The sequence below is a fragment of the Aulonocara sp. 'chitande type north' Nkhata Bay genome, linkage group LG19 (assembly GCF_057382095.1).
Source record: "Aulonocara sp. 'chitande type north' Nkhata Bay isolate Kocher_YH1m ecotype deep benthic linkage group LG19, A_spYH_male_GT1.1, whole genome shotgun sequence".
NCBI lineage: Eukaryota > Metazoa > Chordata > Actinopteri > Cichliformes > Cichlidae > Aulonocara > Aulonocara sp. 'chitande type north' Nkhata Bay.
The window spans coordinates 22,052,979-22,074,038 of record NC_141362.1 but is presented as its reverse complement, the minus strand read 5'-3'; the positions used below and the strand labels follow the sequence as shown (position 1 = coordinate 22,074,038).

The following is a 21,060-nucleotide window of genomic DNA, read 5'->3' as shown; positions in this document are numbered from 1 at the left end:
TATTAAAATCACAGATGTAACCAGATCATGAGTCAGTAATCAGGTTAAAATTATAATTTTCTGCTGCTCTACAAAACCCATAACTGAGTTTATGGGATTAAACAGAACTTAGTTTCCCAAAGAGGGCCGAAGGCTTTTTTTATTTTTACAGAGCACTTATGTCATATTGAGCTTGTTGAACTGTTCATCTGGAGACAGCTCAGTGGGGTGCATGCAAACAACAGCTTCCCTCCCATCTTCCCTCCCCCGTTGTCCTCCCATGCTTCCTAAATGGCCGGGAGCATCCATGTGGGCTGCGTCCCCTCTCAAGGTCTCCCGATGTGAAGTGATACGGCAAAACTCTGTGCACGTCGCAGGGATGCACTGTAATTGTCCTCTCCTCTCTAAAACCCTCTGGAGGCAGCACTCCAAATAGTTCAGAAAGGATTTGTTACAGTTTTTATTTTTATTCGAGCCTTTTTGTGTGTGTGTCTCTGCTTTCTGTGCTGCTGACAGATAATGATGTGACCATTTGTTCTAAATCAACACTGACACCACTAATGGAGCTTTGCATGTTTTAATTGTCATTACTTTTTCATGGCGCAGTTATCCATGTGGATGTAGCCGAGCGGTGTGTGCTGTTGTTCTGCTGAAAGGAGCAGAATGAAGCATGATTTATTTACAGTACTCCGCTGCGCCTTGTGTTTTACGTACAATAACGCCTGATTTCTTCTCTTTGATATGCTAAAGACCGAGCTGCTGCTTCAAAGTTGCTCACTGGGCGGTTTTTAAAAGTAGGGAAGATGCTGCTGGTGATGTGTCTTGGTCTCTTCTCTTGGATGGGTCTCTTTGGACTAAACCTAACACTGCAGTCACTCTCCCCATTACTTTCTTTCAGATCTGACTCACCCTCTTTTTCCTTTCGTCCTCTTGACAGGTTTACCTAGCAGACTCCCTGTCTCCCCCCTCTTTGTCCTTCTTAACCTTTAAATCAATATCTTTAACAACTTCCCTCTACTACCTCTTCTTTTGTTCCTCCTCTTGAGCTGTTCTTTACTTGTTCTCGACAACCTCAGTGTTTGAATCATTTATTACACCAGTCCTTAAGGATGCAGTCCTTTGCACTCCGTGGTTTGCAGCTGTATTCGGGTTTGGGAATAAACAGGGCGATCTGCAGCAGGCATGCCAAAGGGAAGTCATGTGGTGCAAGCTGGGATGACTTGAGGAGAGATCTAAAGTTTAGGAAGCTATGTGTGGGATAAAACAAAAGCAGGGGAGAGGTGGGGATTTGTACTGAGTTGTGAGTAAAATCAAGGTCAGTATAATCAAAAAGCATCACCCTTCTGCTTTACTTGATCCAGTCTAAATTAGTGTACCAGGTCTCTGAGCTTCAATTAAATCCTCTGTGTTAAATCAATTTATCCTTTTACAAACTTCTATTGTGATGCCAAGCAAGATTTAATTTTAAATTGACTTGACTCTGGGGTTTTTACTCTCGCAGAATTTGACTATTTTTTAAATAATAAAATTCTCAATAGCTGAAATAATTTCATGCACTGAACATCCATTTAATCTTTGTTGTATTTGGTTATACTATGAATGGATTACCTGCTGCAAAGTAATTTGTACAAAAGTTTCTGATTTAGGTTATTTTTCATGGAGTAATAACTGCTAACATTTTTGTCCGTTTATCCTTATCTTAGTTTTAATTTTTCATTGTCTGGTACTGGTACTGATACCAGTAGTGGTGACTTATTAACAGCCATCTATCTTCTTTCTTAACCAGTGCTCAGAGGAACTGCAAAAATAATTAAAGCTACATATCAGATTTGTATAAATCTTGAAGTAAATAACCTGAAGGGCTGTTTGGAAGGGTTGCCAGAAATAAAAAAGAATGTGCCAGCAAAGCTTAGTTTTGCGAAATTACAAGTGAACAAAGTAGAAGACGTCTGGAACAATGCCCTTTGGATAGACAAGGCCACCATGGAGATGTCTGCCATAATACACAAAACCAAACACAGCCTAATGACAACAAACACCTCATACCAACTGTCAAGCACGGTGATGAAGGGGTGATACTGGGCACCTTCCAGTCCTTGAGTCAACAATGAAATCCTCTGTATAACAAAGTATTCTAGTCTCACATGTGGGGACATATGTCCGACTGCTAAAGCTTGCTCCAAACTGAATCATGCAACAGGACAAAGATCCCAATCACAGCAGCAAATCTACAGCAGAATGGCTGAAAAAGGAAAAAGGAAAAAACAATCAAGATGCAGCAATGACTCAGTTAAAGTCCAGACCTCAACCTGATTGATATGTTGTAGTGGGCTCTTAAGAGACACATGCATAAACAAATGCCTGCAACCCCACATAGTGTATAAGAGTAATTTCAGCCATATTTCAGAAGCCTTGAGTTGAGGATTTCCGCCATCATCGTTTTGCTTGGAAAAAAATGGATGTGATGAGAAAGTACAGATTGTGACTTATGCATAATGGCTTGTGACTGATAACTTGTTAGCCAATGGTGGTTTCATACCACAGATCATTCATTTTAAACATGGCACAGTATGACAAAAATTTACAAAATAGACTTTATTTTTATTTAGTATGGCCTAAAACGAGTGACTGAGTCGGTAAAGTCGGCAGAAAAGTGTTCTCAGAGGTCATGACAGAAAGCCCCTTTCCCATAGACATGCATAGGACCACTAATCTTTTTGCAACCACAACCATTGCCATCTAGGGGCCTTCAGACAGAATGCCGGCAGAAGGCACTTGAACATTGGCTTCATTTTTCTGACCCAGAGGCCACATCCATTTTTATACTGTCTGTGTGCAAAAGTGCATGAACTGAAGCAAAATTGTAAAGAATTACTGGCTAAAAATTCTCTAAAATGATGTGAGAGACTTACAAAGTCATGCAGAAAATGATTACTTCATGTTAATGTTGATAAAGGTAGTTATACAAGCTACTGAATCATGGTGCGTGTACTGTACTTTAATACACTGCTTCTACATTTTGTTAGTTGGTTGGTTTTATAAATAACACTGAAATATGTAGTGAATATGTAAAAAAAACACTGTAATATGTCATATTTAGGTCATTAAGGTAGGTCTTATAGAAACACACTGAATGCCCATTTATAGCAATACACCCACTCAGACCTCCCACATCTCCATTCACAGTGCATTTGGCCACAAATAAAATAAACAGAGTGTAGTACATTGGGTCTTTCTGCCATATGGTCCCATCAAAATTGGTTTTATTTTTGCTGCCGAGTAGGAGGAATATCTTCCGTACATTTTAATATGACGCGCGTGTCTGCGTGAGCGTGATGTGTCACCATGTGGGCAGCGCTCATCCTCTCAAAAACCTCTCAGTGTGCGATGCTCATGCTATCTTCATCTTTCTGCCTTGCCATTCCCGAGCTTTTTGGAGCATTTTCAACAAAATTACAACACGTGGCATAAATACGCTGCATCATGTCTGAGGAGGCATTGATAGTTACAGTAAAGCTTTTCCCTTGTGAGCAGACACCAAGCCTCCATTATATAAAAAATCATGAAGCCATATGAGCAGTCATGCTATTTACCAGTTTAAGCAGAAGTGACCGCTAATATCTGCTCCATAATCAAGTAAAAGGTCAAAACTGCCAGATTTAGATTTTTCAGCATTTTAAGAGGCTTGATGGATGGTTTGATTGGCATGCTGTTCGGATTCTAATAAAATAGATGCACTGTACAAATACAGTGGGGATAATAGGACTGGCCCTTTAATATTGGCTGTGTCATACAGAGGAGGTCTTCTCCAGAAGGGCAGCATGCTGACGAGATTGATTGTTTAATGAAGATTCTGTTAGGTGGATATTGATGGATTACTGAACCGGCATACGGGTCACAGGCCTGGAGGCCCAGAGCCTGATTCTTCCTTTGAAGTGACATTTCTTGTTGGTGCTCACAGTGTTTTGCACCCGTTTGATCGGTCTTTTAATTCTGTCTGCCAATCACATTTAATTAAAATACAGTAAAGTTGGTGAAGGAATATAAATTAGGGGGAAGTGGAATAGTTCTGTTTAAAAAAACTGCAATGGTTTTCTATGGAATTTAGGTCTGGTGGTGTTTCCAATATTTGGAAGGGGTTGAAGTTCATTTAAATGTCTCATTGTCTTATAGTCATTTATGCTGTTGAAGTAATAATATTTCCTGGAGGCAGATTTGATGTACGGTGTGAAACAACATTATTAGCTGAGATGAATTTAACAACTGGAAACAATTTGAGTGGATGCTGGCTGCAGACAATGCTAACGTCATGTTTTTTAGCAGCAGTGAAGCAGAAGTATACACCTTTGCTTTACCCTATACTAAGAATTAATTTAACTTGCATGATTTCTGTGGCTCTGGAGCAGATTTGCAGATGTTTCTGCCAGGTTCTTCCTTCAGCCTCCCAGGCTTCCACTCGTCTAACGTGCCCTTGTGCAAGACTGTAAATCCCTACCAGCTCCAGCGCTGCTCCTCTGTACCTCTGAGGATTTTGCATTATTCATGGGGCTCATGTTCTTTCTTAACTTTGTGCTCTCATCAGACGAGCGAGAGGCGGTTCAGAAGAAGACCTTCACTAAATGGGTCAACTCAATTCTGTCCCGGGTTGGCTGTCGCATCTCTGACCTCTACCTGGACCTGCGGGATGGACGCATGCTCATTAAACTGCTGGAAGTGCTGTCTGGTGAACGACTGGTAAGAAACATTTCTGTTTCAGTTTATATTCCTCTTTATATTCTGTGTATTACTCAAAACTCTCTTGTAGTCATTCATTTTTCTTTGAAATGCTCTCCTAAAATCGTTTTTTTTGTTCTGGTCTTTAAAGCCCAAACCAACGAAAGGCAGGATGCGTATCCACTGTTTGGAAAATGTGGACAAGGCTCTTCAGTTCCTCAAAGAGCAAAGGGTCCACCTGGAGAACATGGGTTCCCATGACATTGTTGATGGCAACCATCGCCTCATCCTCGGACTCATTTGGACCATCATTTTGCGTTTCCAGGTAAACCTAGGACATGTGATTGTCTGTGTCATGTTGTTTTAGACTATTCTTTCTGTGTACATTGAGATTAAAGAAAAAGAAAAGGAAAACAGAGACCAATTCTTTGTAAATGTAAACACAGCTTATCACAAAAGCATATAAATGCTTCTCATTTCTTTAGTTGAATCCACGGGCAATGCCACTGATAATACAGACTGACAGGCATAAAAAACATTTTTGTGCCACCGAGATGATTCCCAAAGCACTATCAGTCATATCTCAGCATGGTGTGCAGTGTGTCTCTTAAACATCTGAGGAAAATCAAAGCTGGAAACACAAGAACTGGACTAAAAATCAGTGATAACAGGTGTTATGGACTCTTGGTCTTGTCTAAACAGATGGAATTATGAACACAGAAAAGTTTGGTCAGATTTGGATCCTTCATGAAATGCCAGAAAATACACTTTCGAACACACTGAGTCATGGATTGGCCTCCCCAGAATCTTGACTTTAATATTATTGAAGCAGTGTGGGATCATTTTGACAGAGAACGCAAAAAAAGGCAGCAATTATTATATATTCATATATATAAAATACTAGTGTCATTAATATGTATACTATACGACAGAAAGACTTATATAATTCATATAATAACATCATAAAAATATCATTATTTTTATGTTATTATATGTAAAAAAAATTGAATTACACTTCAGCAATCACGTAATCTTCATGTTTTTTCAGCATGCATGTTAAAGGTTCATCAAACCTGATTAGCTGATCTTATAAGTAGTACAATCACTTCAAGTATGTTATTGTACTTCATATGCTATACTCTAATTATGCTACCACTGACTAACAGCGTGCAGTCTCTTTTATTTAAATGAATCTTAATTACATTCTAATCACATTTACATTTGCACTGAAGTGAAGCCAGGGTGTACAGCATATACAGCATGCAGCGTTATACAGACAGCCTCAGATAGTTTCAGCTGGCTGCCTTGCAATGTTATATATATTTTTTTTGTTAGTATCTGTTTTTCCTCAGAACCATGCCTTCAGGTTCCAGCCATTATTATCTGCTGCTACAGGAGCATCCAAAGCATCAGAACATGTCTGTTTGACTCTTTTATCATCTTGGAGAGGCTGTATATTTATTTTTAATTTGACAGCAACTCTTCTATTTTTAGAGATGTTACTTCAAACAATATAGCCCGCTGCATTATTCAGCCTTTTCAAAAGGACAAAAAAAAAAAAAAAAAAAAAGAACAGGAAACAGAAAAGAAAAGAGTTGACTTGGTCCTGTCTGTATCTTAAAGTCTGCATAAACCAAGGAGAACCAAAGCTGGCTAAATTTAGCCGCCCCTCTCTCAGGGCCTGTCTCTCAGATCACATCACTGCTCTAATTACTGGCCCACTGTGTGGGAAAATAAGAAATTCAATAATTACTACTCCTCTTTCTGTCAGTTGGATCCGATGTCTAGTTTTGTGAGAATCCAGCCAGCAACACTGATGATGTATCATTTTACATTATTTTTTTTTTCTTTTCCACAAATACCCCCCCCCCCTTCTTTTTTTCCCCCCCCTTAAAGCTGTGATAAATGATGCATTTCACAGTGATATTTGTGCCACTTTGACAAACTGTTCCCTTCTGGTGCAACCCATTAGCAAGATATTAATATTAGTCAGATTTCTTGTTTGTTCTTGTTTGATTGCAAACATGACACATTAGTTAAGTTTCATTATTTACCATCCAGCTGTGCTTGTTGCTGTTCTTCAGATCCAGGACATCATTGTGGAAACGGGCCAGGCGGACCAGAAGGAGACACGCTCAGCCAAGGATGCTCTTCTTCTTTGGTGTCAGATGAAAACTGCAGGGTAAGAGCTACATGTGACTCCTGGCATCATCAAACTATTGCAAATATCCTTTGGGAATAACTGAATGTGCTTCTGACTTTTTATTAGTTTAAAATCTTATAATTCCCCATATTTTTTTTTATTTATTTCACAACTGACACATAAAGTGTCCTTAAGAGTCTTTAAAGCTGAAAAAATAAGCTACGATTTTCTTGTTTAATTTTTTTACGGTTAAAAAGTGTTTGACATAAGTAAGCACAATTACAAATGCTCATTGTAATGTCCCATCTGCACAGTGAAAATGTAAAGTAATCTTCTTTTTATAGCAGTGGAAAAAATATAATGAATAATAAAACAATTACAGCCAAAATTTAAATAAATGACCAAATATTTGCTCCTTGAATATTTAAAATAAATATTTAAAATAAAATAAACCAAGTAGTACCTAAAGTAGATAAATGTGCAGCTGTGTATAGTTCATTTTTTATTTTTTATTTATTTATTTATTTTTTTTAATTAAGCCACAAATAATATTTCTCATAGGAGTACTTTGATGTTTTTGGATATACTCATTAAATGTTTGTTTTATGAGTAGACTGGTAACTCTAATCATGTCTATACCAACTAGTAGATGCGGAAAAAGGAAACCCAACATGGCAGAAGTTAACAAAATCCCCCCTGCCTAGTTAACAGAGATGGTGTAAAAGACACTGTAGACAGATTTTGCTACCTTTGTTCTCAGATACCTCTTTTCTTCTTCCGCGACTTACAAACTAAGCAAATCAGTGTCTGTCTTCATTTTTGGTGTGGAGGCACGAGTGGGAGCAGTCTCTTTAAAACAAATGTATCTCCCAAAAGATGTTCATTTGAAGTATGGTTATTAGCATCCAGCTATTATTAGCATATAGCTGTTATTCTCTGAATCTATGTCGCTATGTCTGTCAAGATCCTTAAAAAAAAGTGTGATCTTTTGAGTAAATAGATGCTGCCGTTCTGAGAAAGCACATTTCTTTCAAGGCTTTTAAACTGCAGAACTAAAAGCTTGAGAAGTGGGATGAAACCCAGATGCTGATTTTAAACAGCAGCCTCCTCCTGTTCAGTCCGTGACGTCTCCTCGCTGTTTTACAGATATCCCAGCATCAACATCACAAACTTCACCACCAGCTGGAAAGATGGCATGGCCTTCAATGCTCTCATACACAAACATCGGTAAGGGGAGATGAATAGCAAAGCCACTCTCTCCAGCTTTAAAGTGTAAACACACATGAAATCCGTCTGCTCAGTCTCTCACTCTCTGCAATATACTCTCTTACCCTCTATATTTCTCTCCCAGCCCTGATCTGGTTGACTATAACAGTTTAAAGAGATCCAATCCGACCCACAATCTCCAGAACGCCTTCAACGTTGCAGAGCAGAAGCTTGGTGTGACCAAATTGTTAGACCCAGAAGGCGAGTGACTGTGAACATTGTGCTTCCTGGAAAGAAGACGAGTGATTGTCTCTGGTTTGGCCGGGAATGACTTATTTGACTTGTTTTCCATTTTCTTTTATAGATGTTTTCACAGAGAACCCAGATGAGAAGTCCATCATCACTTACGTCGTGGCATTTTACCACTACTTCTCCAAGATGAAACAACTCGCTGTTGAGGGCAAGAGAATAGGAAAGGTGAGTTGGAAGGTGTGGTGTGCATTTTTTATGCGAGTTTGCCCCGTTCACTTACTTAATCTTATTTATTCTTCAGGTTCTGGATCAAGCCATCGAGACGGAGAAGATGATCGAAAAGTACGAGACGCTGTCGTCAGACCTGTTGATGTGGATCGAGCAGACCATTGTCGTGCTGAACAACCGGAAACTTGCAAATTCTCTCAGCGGCGTTCAGCAGCAGCTTCAGGCCTTCAACACCTACCGCACTGTAGAGAAGCCACCCAAGTGAGTCAGTGACAGCTTCAACGCATTACAGTCGCAGTGGAAACTGGATCAGGAGCTCAAGACACACAGACACACACTTGCACTCTATTTTTCATGTCTTAGTGAGGACGTCTAATGTACATAATGATTTCCCTAGCTGTAACCCTGACACTAAAACCACATTTTGAGTCTCTGATGTCCAATAGTACTTTTTGTGCAGTTACTTAATTTCTTGTTTTCTCTCAGGTTTCAAGAGAAAGGTAACCTCGAAGTGCTGCTCTTCACCATCCAGAGTCGAATGAGAGCCAACAACCAGAGAGTTTACACACCTAAAGAGGGAGCCCTGGTTGCAGATATCAATAGGGTGAGATGCCTGGATGCCATTTGGAGACAAATCAGAATGCAGAAGATCAACTGTAACAGGAAGATTATCTTTGTGGTTTGGGGTTGCTTGGGTGGACAGAGTTTATTAATTTAGCTAAGTTCATGCTCGAGGCAACAATTAAAACACAAATGAAATTAATTACCCCTGCAAGCCTGTTGTGTATTTTCCTAAATGACAACATAAAAGCCATTTTATTGAAGAAAATTAAAAAAGAACTTTGAGACAGAAAGGAAAGCACAGCTTGGTTTGAACTAAGTTGAAGATTTCTTAGGTGTATCAGTAGATATCTACCCTGTAGTGCCATTACACATAATACTTAAAGCGTACCAGCTCCAGGAGGGGTGCTCTGAACTTGAACTTCACTTTTAAACTCTTTGAAAATGAGGAAAGCTTTCTCATTTTCAGATCTTAAAGTATGAAATTGCTGTAGTTGTTTTGATGACCGACTAACGCAGATTGCAAATCCTCATGATGATTCCCATCATCTATGTGCAGGCTTGGGAGCGTCTGGAAAGGGCGGAGCATGAGCGGGAGCGTGTCTTGAGAGACGAGCTGATCAGACAGGAGAAGCTGGAACAGATGGCGAGAAGATTTGACAGGAAGGCTGCCATGAGGGAGACCTGGCTCGCGGAGAACCAAAGACTAGTGGCCCAGGTAAACCCACAGCAGCTGAACTAAAGCTGTTATGAAATGTTTTGTGGAGTGACATGGTGGATTTTTGTTCGGAAGTTTCAGTCTAAATCCAAAAGTCTTTAGTTTGTTTTAGTTAAAAAATTGTCCATAATTTGGCACCCTCCATTCTCTCCTCCTCAGGATAACTTCGGCTATGACCTGCCAGCGGTGGAAGCGGCTAAAAAGAAGCATGATGCTATTGAGACGGACATCGCTGCATACGAGGAGCGTGTTCAGGCCTTGGTGGACATCTCAAAGGAGTTGGATTCGGAGCGTTATCATGATGCCAAACGGATTGATGTGAGAAAAGACAACGTCCTGCGTCTTTGGGACTATTTGCAGGACCTACTGAAGGCTCGAAGGGGACGTTTGGATAAGAATCTGACCCTGCAGAGGATCTTCCAGGAGATGCTTTACATTATCAGCTGGATGGATGAGATGAAGGTAAGAGCAAAAGATTTTTAAAGGAAGAAAGTAAAAATTAAAAGTTTAAGTGAATTAAGTTGCTTCTTTTCCTCTGCAGGACCGTCTGCTTTCTCCTGACTTTGGGAAACACTTGTTGGAAGTGGAAGACCTGTTACAGAAACATGCTCTGTTGGAGAATGACATTGCTCTGCAGGCAGAGAGGGTACAGAATGCCAGTGCTGCTGCTCTGAAATTTGCCAATGGAGATAGTAAGTCCAAAACTATTTAAAAAGTAACATGAGAAAGTGTGCAGAAGGTATTTTTATGAAGTATTCATTTCAAATAATACCCAACCACTAATTTTCTCCTTCTTCTTCACCTTGATGATGCTTCTTCATCTTTACCTTCTTCTTCTTACTCTTCATCTCTGCATCTTCTTCTTCTTATCCTCCTCAGATATACTTGACAATAAGATGGATTGGACACAGTACAATAAATATCAGTGGCATGCAATATGTGTTAGTACTTACAAGCTGAAATAGATGCACATAGACATAGATGACACTTATGTTGTCATTCGCTCTCTCCTTAGGCTATAAGCCATGTGATCCCCAGGTGATCAGGGACAGGGTGCAGCACCTGGACTTGTGCTACCAGGAACTTTGTGCTCTAGCTGCCCAGCGAAGAGCTCGCCTGGAGCAGTCTCGCCGCTTCTGGAACTTCCTGTGGGAGGTAACAGAGCTGGAGAGCTGGATCAGGGAGAAGGAGCAAATTTTCTCCTCCCTGGATTATGGCAAAGACCTGACGAGCGTGCTGATTCTCCAAAGCAAACACAGTGCTTTTGAAGATGAGCTCGGAGCCCGCCGTGCCCATCTTGAGCAGGTCCTAGCTGAGGGAGATAAAATGATTGAGGCCAAACACTTTGGCTCCCCGAAGATTCAAGAATGCAAAGATGACTTAAAGCAGCAGTGGCAGCAGCTGGAAGAGCTGGCTGCATTTAGGAAACAGAGCCTTCAGGACACGCAGACATTCTTCCAGTTTCAGGGAGATGCTGATGAACTCAAGGCTTGGCTGCTGGACGCTAAGAGGCAGATGAGCAGCGATGACGTCGGCCACGACGAGTACACCACTCAGCGGCTGCTGAAAAAGCACGGCAACTTGAAAAACGAAGCCATCAAGAATGGAGCCACTATTGATGCTCTGTCCAAACAGGCCAACGCACTACCAGAGGAGCTGCAAAACACCCCAGATATCCAGAGACGACTGAAAGACATCAAGGACCTTTACATGGAGCTCATGTCCCTGGCTGACCTGAGGCAGAAGAAGCTCGATGACACTATGGCTCTGTACACCATCTTCAGTGAGACAGATGCCTGTGAACTCTGGATGGGCCAGAAGGAGACGTGGTTGGTGGATTTAGAGGTGCCTGAGAAGCTGGAGGATTTGGAAGTAGTACAGAACAGGTGCACAGACAAATTATATTTTAAGCATTTAATCACTCCTGAATTAGATTTGCATGTCTGATTAAAACTGTGTATTTTTTGCAAATAGCATTACATCTACTAATCGTGTATTTTTATCCAGTAGATTGTGCAGATGTTGTTTTCACCAACCTTTTCTTGTTTTCAGATTGAGTATTTTAGCTCAAGAAATGGGAAATTTCCAGTCACGAGTAGATGATGTCAACAGAGCGGCAAAACAGCTCGAGGACAGCAGACACCCTCGCACCAAAGAAGTCAAGGAATGTCAGACGCGACTGAATAAGAGGTGCCGTTAACGAAGTTCACAGTTATACCTGAGACAAATAACAAAAAAGATGCATATCTGAGATCAGACGAGGTCGGGCGTGCTCAGGGTGGTATGGCCGTAAGCTAAAAGATGCATATCTGAAGCATTTAATACTGTATAAGGTTTTGAAATTACTTTAATGCAAAGATGACATTCAACAAAATTTCCGAAAAGAAGTCTTTAATTTAGTACTTGAACACAGAGGCAATGTTAAATTCTTCACACTTCCAGTTACTTTTTTAGTTTATAACAAGCTCTGCACACCACTGCAAAAATGGGCATGCAGAAATTTGTCTACAGACAAATGAGCTTTCCTTATTTTAAGAAATCACACATCCATAACTAAACATTATCAAAGATACTTTAATAACAACAGTGACCCACGGAGTATTAACCTCTGTTATATAAAATATTGTTTCCTAGATGGGAGGCTTTCAAGGCGATGGTAGAGGAGAAGAAAAAGAAAGTAGATTCTGCTCTTAGTCTGCACAACTACGGCCTGGAGTGTGACGAGACAGAGGCCTGGATCAGAGACAAGACACGGGTGATTGAGTCCACGCAGGACTTGGGCAATGACCTGGCAGCTGTTATGACCATCCAGCGGAAACTTTTCGGTATAGAGAGAGATTTAGCCGCCATCGACGACAAGCTCAATTTCTTGCGGAAAGAAGCTGACCAGTTGGCCCAGGACCACCCGGAGAATGCAGCAGACATTTTGGCCCGCAGAGGAAAGCTGGACGCTGCCTGGGACATGCTCAAAAACACCCTGAAAGACAGAGAGGACTCTTTGGGTGAGGTCAGCAAGTTGCAGACCTTCCTTCAAGACATGGATGACTTCCAGTCCTGGCTTTTCAAGACCCAGAAAGCTGTTGCATCAGAGGAGATGCCCGCCACGCTGCCAGAGGCTGAGGAGCAGCTGAGCCTTCACGATGCTGTGCGTGAAGACATAAACAACCACGAAGAGGACTTTCACCGTGTGAGGGACACTGGCGCTCAGGTTACCCAGGGTCAGGAGGACGATCCTCAATACCAACAGCTCGACCAGAGGCTAAAGGGCATGGACCGTGGTTGGTATGAACTCCAGAAAATGTGGGACAGCCGCAAGAACTTTTTGGACCAGGCTTTGGGCTTCCAGCAGTTTTTGAGAGATGGCAAAGCAGTAGAGGCGATCCTCAACAACCAGGTAATGCATAAATAATATGGCTTGTCTTAATGTTGTGTTTAAGTGGAACAGTCATCAGTTACCACATGGGATGAGTTGCTAATGAAGGGTTAGTGATCCTACAAGTATTTAAAAGTTTGTGATATGAAAGAATGGGACACGGTCAGTTCAAACGCCCAGTGCTGACACACGGCCTTTCTTAAGGTCGTGCATTTTTCCGGTTATTTTTTCCCAATACAATTATTTCGGATTTATTGCAGGAGTACACTCTAGCCCACATAGACAAACCTGACACGTTGGCCGGGGCAGAGAAGGCTTTGAAGAAGCATGAAGACTTTGTGAGCACCATGGAGGCCAACGAGGACAAAATTGACGGAGCGCTGCAGGGCGGACAGCGACTGGTGGACAACAATAACCTGTACTCTGGGAAAGTTCAGGAGAAAATGGGCTCGATCCAGCAAAGGTCAGTCAGCATGGTTTTTGGTCAGCATTCATTCAAGTGAAGTGTTGACAGAAGGGCAGCGCATTGGAGAAATACGGTTTTGATATAATAGTATTTGAGCTTCACGTGATTTCAGCAATTCTAGAAGGGATCAAGGAGTTGATGATGATTTAAAAATCCTAATCTGTAGAGTAATTAGTGACTATGAATGTTAAATGAATGTAGTTCAGTCTGAAAAGTCATACAAGTACAGAAAAGCAATGGATACTTAAGCAAAAATCTAATGTGAAATTCAGGATTTTAGCAGGATTATAATGTGAAGGATTTTCCTATTTTCAAAATATAACCACAGGTACTGATCTAATCTGTTCAGATCAGCAATTAAAAGACATCAACAAGACGGTGTATAGAGGGCATGGGAGCGACTCCCATTAACTCCCATAATTCAGCTTGGTAGATGGGCACCTGCAGTAATGGATATTGATCGTTAAGTCAGAGGTATTCTTCACAGTGTAGCAGAGAAGCCGTTTTTTTTGGTGGAGGAGGAGCTCATGTAGATACGTGAGTTACATCTTGTTTGAAGTGTGTCACAGAGGGATTTCTTAGAGAAAAAAAATACTGTATGTTTAATGCATTTTCTTGTTTTTTTTTGTGTGTTTTTTTACTTCAGGCATGACAAGAATAAACGAAGAGCTGAGGAGGTGTCTGAGAAGCTCAGAGATAACCGTGACCTGCAGCACTTCCTGCAAAACACACAAGATGTAAGTTCACTGTCAGTTTACAGTTTATTTGGCCATTGGGAAACATCAATTAGCACATTAATTATTAGCTTAATTATTCCTTCACTTGCACTTGACATCACAGTGTTTTCCTCTTTTTATCTCGTGATTATTTGAGTTAATTTGCCAAGCACATCCTGCTGTGCTTATTCTAACGCTGTGCTTTTGCCTGTCCTAATGTTTAGAATTGAGGTCCCATTTTACTAATTGGTAAATGCTGTGTTTTGTAAAGATAATGAAGTAAATCCTGCTTGTGTAAAGTTGCTTCTGCATAAACGTCAATAGTTAATGTTTAGATGACTTTCCAGAGTATAGTGGGCATTTTTGCATGGATCTTAGATGTTCTTACTCTTGCTTCAGTTGACAGTATGGATCAATGAAAAGATGCTGACAGCGCAAGACACATCATACGATGAGGCCAGGAACCTGCACACCAAGTGGCAGAAACATCAAGCCTTCATGGCCGAGCTGGCCTCCAACAAGGACTGGCTCAACAAAGTAGATCAGGTCAGTAAAAGTTAAACGCTACTCATTACTGAACTATTATGATTTCCGCTTAAGAGCTGCTCAATCTCTTTATAATTGCATTTTACAACAACTAATTAAGGCTCCCTTTAGTCAGTGAATGTCATGGCTATTCCAATAAATAAGTAATGTAAGTGGTAAGATGCCTATCACAGATTAGAAATTAGGTTTTATTTATTTAGCATCACATATTACTTATATTACATGTACAGTTTTAGAAGATGAGGATGACTGACTGCTGCTCAAATCACAATGGACTGAACCCCCACAGCTCCCCCTGTGGGTGGTGGGCCCACAGGAGGGTGAACCCAGGTACATAATTTGGACTAAGCTTGGCTAGGCGCCATGGGTTAAGGGACAGTCACCAGACGCTCACTACTACCCTGAGCATGTGTCCAGAATGACCTCTCTGAATGGCTCTTCATCTGCCACCTGAACCAGGACAAATTTGCCATTGGAGATACTACCACGGTCAGATCGGCCCCAACAACATAGCTCCTAGGGCCTACAACCCCCCTCCACCACGATAAGGTGGTGATTCACACAGAGGAAATGAATCAAAATGCCTCCTAAGTGAGGTGTTTTTGGCATGTCCTACTGAGTGTATAGCCAGGACATGCTGAAGATATTATCCAGTGGATGGATGGATTTTGCATATAGTATATAGGGTCGGTTCACTGAAAATAGCAACAAAAATCACTTTGTGATTGCAAAATTTAAACATTCAGAAATGTTATCTGTCACAAGCTAATTGAATATGTTCAGTGAAGCGCAGGGTGATGTGCTATTAGGAGCTAGTGTGCAACAAATAACTTTAATTGGAATAAAAAGGATGTAAGTTAAAGCAAAGGAAAAGAAGTATGAAGGATAAAAGAAGGACACTCAGAGTGTGCAGATTTCACTCTCTTTGAATGTCAACATATAAAAATCTGAAATGTACACAGGTACTAATATACTCATGTACTAAGTGTTCCACTTGCTTTAGATAATTTATGTATCTTATTTAAAAAAAAGTCATATAGTGTTTTTCCTTCACAGAAACATTCGTCTTTGTTTTTTGCAAGTACAGGAAGGTCAGGAGCTGATGGAGTTCAAACCAGAGTTTGAGCCAATTGTGACGGAGGAGCTGGCCAAACTTCATGAGCTGTGGGACAAATTGGAGTCCACCACCCAGGAGAAGGCACGGCTGCTATTCGATGCCAACCGCTCTGAGCTTTTTGACCAGAGCCTGGCTGACATGAAGAAGTGGCTGGGTGAGCTACAACAGCAGTTACAGAGTGGAGAGGAGGATGTTAAAGACCTGACTAAAGCCAACATCCTGCTCAAAAACCATCAGGTTTGTCTCTTAATGCACCATGCTCTGCACACTTTAGATTTGTATGCTGCCTTTTCTTTGCAGTTCCTCTTCACACGAGCACCCCACTAAACAGAATTAAATAACTGGGAATGAAGGCTTTATAGCTTTAGGATTTATTTTGTGTGATCATCTTTGTGTTTACTATTTGCATCTAAACACAACAAACTCCAAAAAGCTTTGCATTTGTCTGAAAGAAAAACTGGAACACAAGCTACACTAAATACTAAATTGTAAACATAAGCGCGATCTGTACTATGAATTTATATTAGAAAATTTACATGAATTAAAAACTGTGTCTGAGCTCAGTTTCATACATAAATGGCATGACTAACTTTTACCGTCTGCTACATCCTGATTAGTAGCTTGAAAGGTTATTCATCTTCATGTTTTTTTCCTATGCCAGATGATGGAGAACCAGGTCCGTGACCAAGCTCGGGAGCTGGAGGAACTCCAGGAGGCTGTCAGGAAGCACGGCGGAGGCAGGGAGGACCAGCCGGAACTGGAGGCTGAGCAGCAGGCCCTGCAGAGAGACTTCCAGCAGCTCCTCACCCCACTGGCCCAGCGCAAGGGCAAGCTTGAAGCCGCCAAAGCTGTCCATCAGTTCTACAGAGACTTGGCTGATGAGCTCGTAAGCATGGATCCATTTTCACAGCAAAGTGTTCAGAGTCACTACTCTGACAAAATGACCGATAGCAGAAGTTGAGAATAAAAGCCGTTAAGTGCTAGAGTTACATTTGTGTTCGTACAAAGCTGAAACCTTATCATAACGTAAACTTTAAGGTTTATTTCTTTGCTAAAATTTGCAAACCTAAAGTATGAACTAGCAAAACTACTAGCTCTCACAGTGAAACTTCCTCTTAAGGTGAATTTGTGTAAAGAACAGTTTAATCCCTCATGGGTTGCACTGCCTTAATCCACTCTAGTCAGCTGAAGAGAGCTTAAAAAAGGATTTTGACTGTTTAAGACATTTGGTCAAGGGTTAAACATTCAATAGAAGTCACTTGGTCATGGATGTTTTTTAAACAAATACATCATAGATTTATAAATCTCTTCACAAATTTCAGCTGCGTTCTGTCCTCTTATCATAACCTACTTTTCCTTTATTTTTTTCTCTCTCCCAGCTCTGGATTGAGGAGAGGATGCCCCTGGCAATGTCACAAGAACATGGCCACAATCTTCAAACTGTGCAAATGCTGTTGAAGAAGAACCAGGTAGAGATTTATAGCTGCATAATAACTTGTGGTTAGCTAAAAAATTGTAACACTGATTCATTTCATTGATTAATTTACTTTCTTAATTAGTCTATAAATCACAGCTTCCATAACATGTCAGAAAATAGGGAAAATGCCCCAAAGCAAGATGGTAAAATTAGTCATGTTATACTACCAGTGGTCAAAGATAAAAGAAAAGCAACAAGTACTCTCAGCAACTTGAAAATTATCTCAATAGTTGTAATCATTTCCATAGATCTCGGCATAATTAAGTAAGTAACTAATTGTTTCAGCTCCATCTGCTTTGTTTTTACAGTATACTTGGTGCATAATATGTAATAAATTAATTTTCAGATGAATATTTCTGAATATATGTTTGTCGGCTGCACAATATATCAAGTCTTTGTTTCTGTATATCAAAAAGCCCTGTTGAGGTCCACAATCTCCTTTTTGTCCCTCAGACTTTGCAGAAGGAGATCGAAGGCCACCAGCCCCGTGTAGATGAAGTACTAGAGCGAGGAAGGAGAATGGCCATCGCCGCCGGCGCAGAGGGCAAACCAGAGGCAGAACGTATCACGGACCAGCTGAAGGAACTAGAGGAGGCATGGGCCCGGCTGCAGGATGAGATGGTGAAGCGCCGAGAGCGGCTGAATGGCTCCAACTTGGCCCAGCAGTACTACAATGACGCTGATGAGGCTGAAGCCTGGATAGGGGAGCAGGAGCTCTACATGATCGCTGATGAGAAAGCCAAGGTGAGGCTAAGAGGAAGACCACAGATATATACAAATCTGATCTAATGATCTAAATTAAAACAAGCCATATTATGCTAAAAAAGACAAGCAGTTCTGCATCCATTAACATAATTACATGGTTTCAGTTTCCTTTAATTAAGGTGGCATACTTTTTATAAGTGGCAGCCTGCACTGAGAGTTCATCTGGAGTACTATAACATACTCTTCTTTTCCTTCTCTCTCTAGGATGAACAAAGCGCCATGCTGATGCTGAAACGCCAGGTGATCCTTAAGCAGGCGGTAGATGATTATGCTGACTCCATTCAGAAGCTGGCTGACCGTGCCCAAAAGATGTTTGGAGAGGAGCACCCTGATGGGTTTGTACACACTGAAGAAAATCATTTGAACTCTTAGTCAGGATGCTAATTCACTCATGTTGTCCCAGTCAGTTGTGGTTTCCTGACAACCATGCAAAATTGGTATTTTAATCATATGCCTCATCTAGAGTAAACCTAAATTCAATCTCTGTGAGCTATTTTTTCTAATTTCCCTAGATCTCATTTTCTTCTGCTCTCTCCCTTTACCTTTTGTGCAGTGAAGAGATCATCAGGCGACAGAGCCAGGTAGATAAGCAGTATGCGGGCCTGAAGGAGTTGGCAGAGGACCGCAGGAAGAAACTGGACCTCACATTCAATCACTTCCTACTGAGCCGAGAGGTGGAGGACCTGGAGCAGTGGATCTCAGAGAGGGACGTGGTGGCATCCTCCCAGGAGATGGGCCAGGACCTGGATCACGTCACGGTATTTTATATACAAAGAATTATAGCACATAGAGGGAGAGAAACTGGGAGACAGGCTGGCCACAAAATGGGAAAGATTTTCATCCAAGTGACACAGATGGACGTTTTTACACTCACTGGGATAGATTAGTGCAGCGCACTTCCATGTGGTCTTCCCCAACTTTTCTGCTTAAGTGCTAACCTTTTTTTAACCTATTTCAGTCCAAACATAAGGACGTGTTCACAGCGATTTAAAACGTCTTTCACTTGCCTTGTGTGAAATGGTTTGAGAATTTCTATTTAAATCTGAAGATCAAGTTAAAGATTGAATTTATTAAGCTGTGCAATATATTTGATCATACTGGGGGTTTTTTTGCCACAGCTTCAAAGTTTTTGTTCATTCTTACTTCTTACTGACTTCATTTTCAGTGATTTTAGGTGAAGTGAAGTCAATCACTTAATCACATATAAATTCTGTGTTGTTTGGGATTTTTTTTAAAACAAAACAATCTTTTTCCTTCAGCTTCTGAGGGATAAATTCAGAGACTTTGCGCGGGAGACGGGAATGCTGGGTCAGGAGCGAGTGGACATGGTCAACCAGACGATAGACGAGCTGATCGAAGGCGGGCACAGTGAGGCGGCAACCTTGGCGGAGTGGAAGGACGGCATCAATGAGAGCTGGGCTGATCTGCTGGAGCTCATCGACACTCGCGCCCAGCTCCTGACAGCATCTTATGAACTGCTCAAGTAAGAAAAACAGTATTGACAAACCGCTCCACAGGCTGAAAGATGTCCAGTAATCTGAATGGACATAAACAGAAGCTTTTGTGTCTAATCCTGTAATGTCACATGCCCAAATAAGTGAATATAGATTGATTTAGGCAGTATTAAACTGTGGCATGACTAAAGGCATCAAAACAGAAAACATATGCATGCGATAACAGCGTCACAAAGAATTAAACCTAACGTGATGACTACATCTGATATTTAAGTAGGATGATAAACACAGAGCTGAAGAGATAGACATCGATCTGTTTTCTTTAAGGTACTTTGATGATGGAAAGGAGTTGGTGGCTCAGATCCACGACAAGCAGAAAGAGCTGCCTGAAGATGTGGGTGAGGACTTCAGCAAAGCAGAGTCTTTCCACAGAATGCACGCCGCGTTTGAGAGAGACATCACCACTCTAGGCAAACAGGTAATACACACAAAGGGGCCTTTTACTCAGTGGGAACGCACTAGGCAGTGGCCAGAAGGTAACTTTGATGATTCATATCTAGAGGGGGGAAGAGAGTGCTGTAATGTTTGGGTAACTGCGAGGAGTTTTCTCAAAAGGTGAGAATCAATGAAAAAGCTGTGCAAATAGTAATTCTTAAATTTGCCATCCCTGCCCACAACTTATTGCAAAGAAGGAGACTATAACAATTAAAGGTCTAGGAATAAAAATATTTATGCACGTTAGACCGATCTATGTAACGTGAAAGGTGTCTCAGAACTACGGCCTCATTCAGCAGTATCCCTTTTGACGCCATTGAAATCTTTTGCACCTGAAAGCCTTTCTGTTTTAGTTTGGCCTCTATTTGGTTCAGTAGCACTAACTTTGGAAACAGTATCCAAAGTTACAAAAACTGGTAAATACAGTGGAGGATTTGGCTTAAAAAGGTCTGTACTCCCCCCCCCGGGAGTTGGTGGAGGATAAAAACAGAGCTAAAAGCAGTGGATATTTTGCCTGGATTCTCCAGATTTCCAAACACAACTTCAAATGAATGCAAATGCTGCTGCGCGTCTGTCAGATGTGTAAATAGGCATCTGTTTGCTAACCCGTTAACACCACACTGTAGCAACTAATGTCACAGCCTCTCAAAATTCAATAAAAACTGCTTATAATACTGACCACGTTAAAAGTCACAGCATTACCCTCAACGTACTGTGCAAATATTCATATATAAAAAAATCTTAATTTCAGAGAAGAAGCAATGTAAAAATAAGTGTTCCCTAGTCATTCAACCTCCTAGTTTTACATAAATAAAATAATAATAAATTAAAAAGAAATGCAAAGAATATTT

The 21,060-nt window shown here is 41.0% G+C and overlaps 1 protein-coding gene across 2 annotated transcripts in view; it reads left to right on the top strand.

The window, feature by feature from the left end:
* Positions 1–21,060, top strand: part of sptb (spectrin, beta, erythrocytic) — a 45,022-nt gene that overhangs the window by 14,360 nt on the left and 9,602 nt on the right. For both annotated transcript variants that reach the window (XM_086273969.1, XM_086273968.1), the window contains 25 exons: positions 4,562–4,713; positions 4,844–5,017; positions 6,777–6,874; positions 7,982–8,062; positions 8,187–8,302; positions 8,406–8,518; positions 8,595–8,782; positions 9,008–9,125; positions 9,642–9,800; positions 9,960–10,262; positions 10,342–10,492; positions 10,816–11,686; positions 11,853–11,990; positions 12,435–13,194; positions 13,434–13,636; positions 14,286–14,376; positions 14,755–14,901; positions 15,989–16,255; positions 16,680–16,904; positions 17,398–17,487; positions 17,949–18,239; positions 18,465–18,595; positions 18,814–19,018; positions 19,520–19,743; positions 20,042–20,192. In XM_086273969.1, the coding sequence (XP_086130095.1) occupies positions 4,562–4,713; positions 4,844–5,017; positions 6,777–6,874; positions 7,982–8,062; positions 8,187–8,302; positions 8,406–8,518; positions 8,595–8,782; positions 9,008–9,125; positions 9,642–9,800; positions 9,960–10,262; positions 10,342–10,492; positions 10,816–11,686; positions 11,853–11,990; positions 12,435–13,194; positions 13,434–13,636; positions 14,286–14,376; positions 14,755–14,901; positions 15,989–16,255; positions 16,680–16,904; positions 17,398–17,487; positions 17,949–18,239; positions 18,465–18,595; positions 18,814–19,018; positions 19,520–19,743; positions 20,042–20,192 (5,447 nt within the window). The remainder of the gene's footprint in view (positions 1–4,561; positions 4,714–4,843; positions 5,018–6,776; positions 6,875–7,981; positions 8,063–8,186; positions 8,303–8,405; positions 8,519–8,594; positions 8,783–9,007; positions 9,126–9,641; positions 9,801–9,959; positions 10,263–10,341; positions 10,493–10,815; positions 11,687–11,852; positions 11,991–12,434; positions 13,195–13,433; positions 13,637–14,285; positions 14,377–14,754; positions 14,902–15,988; positions 16,256–16,679; positions 16,905–17,397; positions 17,488–17,948; positions 18,240–18,464; positions 18,596–18,813; positions 19,019–19,519; positions 19,744–20,041; positions 20,193–21,060) is intronic.